Genomic DNA, 9,304 nt, shown 5'->3' with positions numbered 1-9,304 from the left:
TTTTCAACCTCATTTTGCTTAAGCTCCACACTAAGGTTTCCTTCAATCAACGAACAAGTTAAAATGATAAACAAAAAGAAAAGGAGTACTTGTGGCACCTTAGAGACTAACCAATTTATTTGAGCATAAGCTTTCGTGAGCTACAGCTCACTTCATTGGATGGATGCATCCGATGAAGCTCACGAAAAGCTTATGCTCAAATAAATTGGTTAGTCTCTAAGGGTATGTCGACACTACGAAATTAGGTCGAATTTATAGAAGTCGTTTTTTTTTAAATCGGTTTTATATATTCGAGTGTGTGTGTCCCCACAGAAAATGCTCTAAGTGCATTAAGTGCATTAACTTGGCGGAGCGCTTCCACAGTACCGAGGCAAGCGTCGACTTCTGGAGCGTTGCACTGTGGGTAGCTATCCCACAGTTCCCGCAGTCTCCGCTGCCCATTGGAATTCTGGGTGGATATCCCAATGCCTGATGGGGCTAAAACATTGTCGCGGGTGGTTCTGGGTACATATCGTCAGGACCCCGTTCCCACCCTCCCTCCCCCCGTGAAAGCAAGGGCAGACAATCATTTCGCGCCTTTTTTGTCTGCTGCCAGCCAAAGATGTAAAGGATAGATGGAGTGGGTCACAACAAGAAATAGACCAGATTTGTTTTGTACTCATTTTCCTCCTCCCCTGTCTAGATCACACTGCAGTCAGTCACAGAGAAGGCGCAGTGAGGTTAATCTAGCCATGTATCAATCAGAGGCCAGGCTAACCTCCTTGTTCCAATAACAACGATAACTTTGGTGCACCATTTCTTATTGGAACCCTCCGTGCAGTCCTGCCTGAAATACTCCTTGATGTACAGGCACACCCTTTGTTGATTTTAGCTCCCTGAAGCCAACCCTGTAAGCCGTGTCGTCAGTTGCCCCTCCCTCCGTCAGAGCAACGGCAGACAATCGTTCCGCGCCTTCTTTCTGTGCGGACGCCATACCAAGGTAAGCATGGAGGCCGCTGAGCTCATTTTGGCAATTAGGAGCACATCAACCACCACACGCATTATCCAGCAGTATATGCAGCACCAGAACATGGCAACGCGATACCGGGCGAGGAGGCGACGTCAGCGCGGTCCCGTGAGTGATCAGGACATGGACACAGATTTCTCTGAAAGCATGGGCCCTGCCAATGCATGCATCATGGTGCTAATGGGGCAGGTTCATGCTGTGGAACGCCGATTCTGGGCTCGGGAAACAAGCACAGACTGGTGGGACCGCATAGTGTTGCAGGTCTGGGACGATTCCCAGTGGCTGCGAAACTTTCGCATGCGTAAGGGCACTTTCATGGAACTTTGTGACTTGCTTTCCCCTGCCCTGAAGCGCATGAATACCAAGATGAGAGCAGCCCTCACAGTTGAGAAGCGAGTGGCGATAGCCCTGTGGAAGCTTGCAACGCCAGACAGCTACCGGTCAGTTGGGAATCAATTTGGAGTGGGCAAATCTACTGTTGGGGCTGCTGTGATGCAAGTAGCCCACGCAATCAAAGATCTGCTGAAATCAAGGGTAGTGACCCTGGGAAATGTGCAGGTCATAGTGGATGGCTTTGCTGCAATGGGATTCCCTAACTGTGGTGGGGCTATAGACGGAACCCATATCCCTATCTTGGCACCGGAGCACCAAGCCGCCGAGTACATAAACCGCAAGGGGTACTTTTCGATAGTGCTGCAAGCTCTGGTGGATCACAAGGGACGTTTCACCAACATCAACGTGGGATGGCCGGGAAAGGTGCATGACGCTCGCATCTTCAGGAACTCTGGTCTGTTTCAAAAGCTGCAGGAAGGGACTTTCTTCCCAGACCAGAAAATAACTGTTGGGGATGTTGAAATGCCTATATGTATCCCTGGGGACCCAGCCTACCCCTTAATGCCATGGCTCATGAAGCCGTACACAGGCAGCCTGGACAGTGGTCAGGAGCTGTTCAACTACAGGCTGAGCAAGTGCAGAATGGTGGTAGAATGTGCATTTGGACGTTTAAAGGCGCGCTGGCGCAGTTTACTGACTCGCTTAGACCTCAGCGAAACCAATATTCCCACTGTTATTACTGCTTGCTGTGTGCTCCACAATATCTGTGAGAGTAAGGGGGAGACGTTTATGGCGGGGTGGGAGATTGAGGCAAATCGCCTGGCTGCTGGTTACGCGCAGCCAGACACCAGGGCGGTTAGAAGAGCTCAGGAGGGCGCGGTACGCATCAGAGAAGCTTTGAAAACCAGTTTCATGACTGGCCAGGCTACAGTGTGAAAGTTCTGTTTGTTTCTCCTTGATGAAACCCTCCGCCCCTTGGTTCACTCTACTTCCCTGTAAACTAACCACCCTCCCCTCCTCCCTTTAATCACCGCTTGCAGAGGCAATAAAGTCATTGCTGCTTCACAGTCATGCATTCGTTATTCATTCATCACACAAATAGGGAGATGACTACCAAGGTATCCCAGGAGGGGTGGTGGAGGAGGGAAGGAAAATGCCACACAGCACTTTAAGCACAGCACTTTAAAAGTTTACAACTTTAAAATTTATTGAATGACAGCCTTCTTTTTTTTGGGCAATCCTCTGTTGTGGAGTGGCTGGTTGGCCGGAGGCCCCCCCACCGCGTTCTTGGGCGTCTGGGTGTGGAGGCTATGGAACTTGGGGAGGAGGGCGGTTGGTTACAGAGGGGCAGCAGTGGCAGTCTGTGCTCCAGCTGCCTTTGCTGCAGCTCAACCATACACTGGAGCATTCTTGTTTGGTCCTGCAGCAGCCTCAGCATTGAATCCTGCCTCCTCTCATCACGCTGCCGCCACATTTGAGCTTCAGCCCTGTCTTCAGCCCGCCACTTACTCTCTTCAGCCCGCCACCTCTCCTCCCGGTCATTTTGTGCTTTCCTGCACTCTGACATTATTTGCCTCCACGCATTCGTCTGTGCTCTGTCAGTGTGGGAGGACAGCATTAGCTCGGAGAACATTTCATCTCGAGTGCGTTTTTTTTTCTTTCTAAGCTTCACTAGCCTCTGGGAAGGAGAAGATCCTGTGATCATTGAAACACATCCAGCTGGTGGAGAAAAAAAAAAGGGACAGCGGTATTTAAAAAGACACATTTTATAAAACAGTCGCTACACTCTTTCAGGGTAAACCTTGCTATTAACATTACATACATAGCACATGTGCTTTCGTTACAAGGTCGCATTTTGCCTCCTCCCACCGCGTGACTACCCCCTCAACCTTCCCCCCTCCCTGTGGCTAACAGCGGGGACCATTTCTGTTTAGCCACAGGCAAACAGCCCAGCAGGAATGGGCTATACTGAGTGTCCCTGAAGAAAAGCACCCTATTTCAACCAGGTGACCATGAATTATATCTCACTCTCCTGAGGATAACACAGAGAGAGAAAGAACGGATTTTGGTTGAATGCCAGCAAACATACACTGCAATGCTTTGTTCTACAGTGATTCCCGAGTATGTGTTACTGGCCTGGAGTGATAAAGTGTCCTACCATGAAGGACGAAATAAGGCTGCCCTCCCCAGAAACCTTTTGCAAAGGCTTTAGGACTACATCTAGGAGAACCGCAAATGCCAGGGCAAAGTAATCCTTTCACATGCTTGCTTTTAAACCATGTATAGCATTTTAAAAGGTACACTCACCAGAGGTCCCTTCTCCGCCTGCTGGGTCCAGGAGGCAGCCTTGGGTGGGTTCGGGGGGTACTGGCTCCAGGTCTAGGGTGAGAAACAGTTCCTGGCTGTCGGGAAAACCGGTTTCTCCGCTTGCTTGCTGTGAGCTATCTACAACCTCCTCCTCCTCCTCATCTTCTTCGTCCCCAAAACCTGCTTCCGTATTGCCTCCATCTCCATTGAAGGAGTCAAACAACACGGCTGGGGTAGTGGTGGCTGAACCCCCTAAAATGGCATGCAGCTCATCATAGAAGCGGCATGTTTGGGGCTCTGACCCAGAGCGGCTGTTCACCTCTCTGGTTTTCTGGTAGGCTTGCCTCAGCTCCTTCAGTTTCATGCGGCACTGCTTCGGGTCCCTGTTATGGCCTCTGTCCTTCATGCCCTGGGAGATTTTGACAAAGGTTTTGGCATTTCGAAAACTGGAACGGAGTTCTGATAGCACGGATTCCTCTCCCCAAACAGCGATCAGATCCCGTACCTCCCGTTCGGTCCATGCTGGAGCTCTTTTGCGATTCTGGGACTCCATCATGGTCACTTGTGCTGATGAGCTCTGCATGGTCACCTGCAGCTTGCCACGCTGGCCAAACAGGAAATGAGATTCAAAAGTTCGCGGTTCTTTTCCTGTCTACCTGGCCAGTGCATCTGAGTTGAGAGTGCTGTCCAGAGCGGTCAGAATGGAGCACTCTGGGATAGCTCCCGGAGGCCAATACCATCGAATTGTGTCCACAGTACCCCAAATTCGAGCTGGGAACGTCGATTTAAGCGCTAATCCACTTGTCAGGGGTGGAGTAAGGAAATCGATTTTAAGAGCCCTTTAAGTCGAAATAAAGGGCTTCACTGTGTGGACGGGTGCAGGTTTAAATCGATTTAACGTTGCTAAATTCGACCTAAAGTCCTAGTGTAGACCAGGGCTAAGGTGCCACAAGTACTCCTTTTCTTTTTGCGAATACAGACTAACACGGCTGTTACTCTGAAAGAAAGCAAATTAACAAGTTTTAACCAACGAGTTCAAACTGCACCTTCTCCTAGTGTAAATATGGCCTAAATCTGTTTTGAGGCACACATTTGGTTAAACCCAAGCGGTGTGTGTATCAAAGGTCTTAGACTAGACTTGTTATTTTAGAACATCAGTTTAAAAGTAACCCAGAGGTTACCATTTTTATGTGATCACTGATTAATAAATTGTTATTCTGTTGTATAAAAGCAACAGAATATTATGGAGATACATGATGAATTATTTAACTTTTCACTGGACTACGTACCTACTTTAGTTGCACACCAGCAAGTATAGGTACTTGGTTTTGACACTAAGCATGTATTCCATTCAGCCATGTAAGTCAAACACCAATATTTAAATCAAATTCTACAGAAGACCAAAAATATTAATTCATAAATTGCAGAATTCAATTTTCAGGCATCTGCAATTTTCTACTACTGCTGGCCATAAAAACAATATCCATTTCTAACATTCTGAAATACTGTAGTGTGTTTAGAGCCTACATACAATTTTTATATCTGCGATGAAAGCATAGGAAGAAACCTTGACTCATGTATAGAATGGACAGACATCTTACCTTTCAATGATGGAACAGAACAACTTTGGTAAAATGAAAGGGTTAATTGGCTTTAAGTTAAACTTGAAACCCAACTCACCAAGTTACATGTTTAACCTGATAAACTTCTGCCTTCTTTTAGACCATGTCAAATACAGTGTAATAGAAATCAGGACTAGACTATCCCTCCCCCCTTCCAATTCAGTATTGTAATTTACTGTTGTAGAACATCTCTCTGGAGCAAAGTACAGCTGGAAGGTCCTCAAAAGTCTTCATCCTTACCCCGTCCATTTCTTGCTGCCCTCTGCGCTGAGCCAGAATACAGACAGGTTAAAGAGCTTTGGCTGTTTGCCAAGCAGACAGTCCATTGGAAAAACAGGCAGAAGACAAGGTTATGTTTGGAAGAGCCATCATAAGAGTAACAGCCGTGTTAGTCTGTATTCGCAAAAAGAAAAGGAGTACTTGTGGCACCTTAGAGACTAACCAATTTATTTGAGCATGAGCTTTCGTGAGCTACAGCTCACTTTGTCGGATGCACACGGTATGCATCCGACGAAGTGAGCTGTAGCTCACGAAAGCTCATGCTCAAATAAATTGGTTAGTCTCTAAGGTGCCACAAGTACTCCTTTTCTTTTATCATAAAAGTTGACAGTCTCTTAATGGGAGCGAGGGGGAATATTCAACCAAAAGTCATCAACTAGCAGAATACACTTGTACATGGGCCGGTGGCAAACCATTCAATAAAGGTGACATTTTAACTTATTTGATTTGGACGGAAACATAGCACAGCAGATTTCAGTCAGGTAAGCCAAAGAAGTTGATTTTTTCTACAAAATGTCGTTGTAAATGATTGAGTGGAAGGTCCCTACAGCCAGCTGTTTCTGGCTCCCAGCCTTGTGCTCAGTCCCCAAGGCTGCACTGCCTTTTCATCTCAGGGACAGCAGAGTTTTTTAAATTGAACTAACACTGATTGCCAATTAACCTGAATTAGCAAACATGTTTGTACATGAGATTCATTTTCAACCAAGGTTACTCTGGTAGGGCTTAAGGGCCAAACGAGCATGGGGCCCATTGCGCTAGGCACTTTACAGACTTGTGTTTCCTGGAAAGAACAGTCTGTGGAGTGTCCAGATGAGCATGCACACATGTGTTAGCCAACCCGAGTTAAACTCTATTGAAACAAACCCAGATACTTTTTACGCTAAGTAAGAACAGAATTCGTGCTACAGCCAGGAAAGAGAGACACAAGTGATGGGGTTTTAGGCTTCTTTACTTTCTAACTGCCAGACACATGGCAAAATAAGCAGCTAGGTCAGGGAAATCGCACTGATTTTCTACTGGAAACATGTTGTTTTCATGCACATTCCAGGATATAGAATTGTAGTCAATCCTAAAAGTCTGATCTGTGACTAGTCCTTGCTTGAGAGTTCAACAGCATTTGTCAAGCATTTTTAACCTAGCACTTTTGCTTGTAAATCAAGTCTGTGTATTGTATTAATACCTGCAAAGCACTGAACTGCCACACATTGCCCTCAGGCTAGTCACATTATTAGTATTGTGTACTGATAAGAACCTTATGAACTATTAGACAACAAATGAAAAATAATTTGAGTTGAAAATTCTTAAATACTGAATAGATTAATGCAGCTTTGGGCTTTGTATAGGACAGGTTCATTAGATCAGTTACCATTTAACATTGCATCAAAACCAACAGGTTCACTATCCACAGAAACCTATCACTGGTGCTATTTATAGCTGTAACATGCAACAATGTTACTTGGCTGCAACTGACCTATAGATAACCTATCAAAGGAACTACTGCTGTACTCCTTACCAAAAGAGGAGCTGAGAGCTTTATGACATGCTACACTGTTGTCAAGCTTGGCTAACAGCTGTTGACTGGCAGCTTACTAAGCACTGTTAAGTGGGTAATAAGAAATGCAACAAGTTTAAGTAGGAGAAAGAGCACCTGTCTGGAGTCTGGCTCCATTAACAGTATTTCTGAGGTTTCCACATCAAGCTGAAGGTTTCTAAATCTTGTAGATAGTTGTCAGATGTATGTTTTTCAGAATGTTTCACTGTCAAAGTGAACAGTATTGTGAAGAGAAAAGGAGTACTTGTGGCACCTTAGAGACTAACCAATTTATTTGAGCATGAGCTTTCATGAGCTACAGCTCACTTCATCACTGCATCCGATGAAGTGAGCTGTAGCTCACGAAAGCTCATGCTCAAATAAATTGGTTAGTCTCTAAGGTGCCACAAGTACTCCTTTTCTTTTTGCGAATACAGACTAACACGGCTGTTACTCTGAAACCAGTATTGTGAAGATAAAAACAATTTTAAGAGCTTTCTTTTGGGACAGATCTTTTCCCACTCTTTGTGGAATATTGAGAGTTTTTGGATAGAAAATACATGTCTGCATAAGAACAAGGAGAAACCTGATCCTATGTACCAAATCTCAATAAATATTCAATATACTACTTTATAGTATTAAACAATTAACTAATTGACTGAATGGATTTTGTTTAATTTCGCTCAATTTGTCATTCTGGTGAGCATTTTCAGAGGACTTGGAATTTGCTTCATGAAACCACCAAGCATTCAAAACCTGCTGTTCTACAACCATAGCCTCTATGCAGCTTTAATGAAGACCATGACAGAGTAAAATGTAATACTGTGACCTATTCCTTGCACCTTATTCTTTCTGAATAAGGAACACCAATTAACTTTCAATGAGGGTCGATTCTGAAATCAAACAACAACAGACATTACATTCAAAATTATGGATGTTGAAGTTTACATAAATACCACATGCATAAGAAGGGCCAAAGAGATGCTTAATGTTTGTTTTGTTCTCGACTACTAGATATTGCGCAGGTGACGAATTAAATGGGTTCTAAGAAACCAAGGAAACTTGGTGTTGATTTGTCTGCTTGCTTTTTTCCAGTGTGTAATACGGAGTTTGTGGCACACGACAGGAAGAGTGTGAATGCTAGTTAGATCTATACAGCACTTACACCTATCATCCTAGTCTAACAAAGAAACCCATAGAGGCAGGCATAGCACAGGCAGGAGTCACACAAATTTCCCCACTCAGCTTTGCTATCACAGCTATCCTGCAGGAACTTGTACATTTCAGCATAGCACTAGACTTTTCCCAAGCAGAGAAAATGGTGATTTTCTTATGGCAAGGGTTAAATATTTGAATTACTACAATATATCTGCATTAAACATTCACATCATTATAAAATAATGAAGGCAGACTTAGCTGTAGGGCTTTCAGCATTAGGACACATTTCAGTTTTGTTGTGCATGTTAATTTCAAAGCAGCAATACACATTTGATTGGAAATTAAGACTAATTTCTTTCTTTCTAGCCTTTCTTTCTCTTGACTGCTCAGTAATCTGCAAATCAAACTTTCAACTCCTTTCACAGAGAGGAAAACGAAATGATTGATACAGGTGACAGATACTCAATATGTAAAAGCACACATTGTATTTTAAAAATTGAGCTCAACACATAAAAACCCTTTTATAATCACTTTTGTTTGACTCCTCTAAATCTCATTCTTTCATGGGGCGCTCTGTACAAGCTTCCTAAAGGCAAGCTAGCATCCCACTGAGGATTTTTAAAGGGGCTCATAGCCCCAAAGCAGGAAATTCAAACGAAAATCATTCCAAATGAATTTTTATTTACTCTCACTAGCACTCCAGTTTGCTTGTGTTCAGAAGCTGACTATAGAAGAGGTGAAGAAAAGTATTTCCCCTCCCAAGAAAGGTCTTTAAGGCCCAGATTGAAGTCCAGGTCTGGGCAGAGAGGTGTGACTACTCACAATCATGTGTGTTTTGGAGCCTACTTAACATCACTCAATCCAATATACCGTCATCCTTCATTCATAAGAAGATTAATTAATTAAAGATAAAAGCCCTCATTTTACAACCACATACACATATGCTTAATTTTATGTGAATAAATTATTTCAGTGGGGTTCTGCACAGGTGCCTGTGTGGAACAACATGCTGGAGCAGAGCCAGGGATGGCAGCACACCAAGCACACAGTTAGACATACTAAAATAAC

General features: G+C 44.2%; 1 protein-coding gene across 1 annotated transcript; it reads right to left on the bottom strand.

Moving 5' to 3' along the window:
• Positions 1–2,457: 2,457 nt before the first annotated feature.
• LOC140916584 (uncharacterized) lies at positions 2,458–4,823 on the bottom strand. The gene is made up of 2 exons (XM_073358240.1): positions 3,647–4,823; positions 2,458–3,058 (listed from the first exon to the last, which is right to left on the bottom strand). Exons 1-2 carry the CDS (start codon positions 4,227–4,229, stop codon positions 2,538–2,540), a joined length of 1,104 nt encoding a protein of 367 aa, XP_073214341.1. The 5' UTR covers positions 4,230–4,823; the 3' UTR covers positions 2,458–2,537.
• Positions 4,824–9,304: the final 4,481 nt, after the last annotated feature.

Source organism: Lepidochelys kempii, chromosome 8 (genome assembly GCF_965140265.1).
Source record: "Lepidochelys kempii isolate rLepKem1 chromosome 8, rLepKem1.hap2, whole genome shotgun sequence".
Taxonomy (NCBI): Eukaryota; Metazoa; Chordata; order Testudines; family Cheloniidae; genus Lepidochelys; species Lepidochelys kempii.
This window is presented reverse-complemented; position numbering and strand designations above follow the sequence as displayed.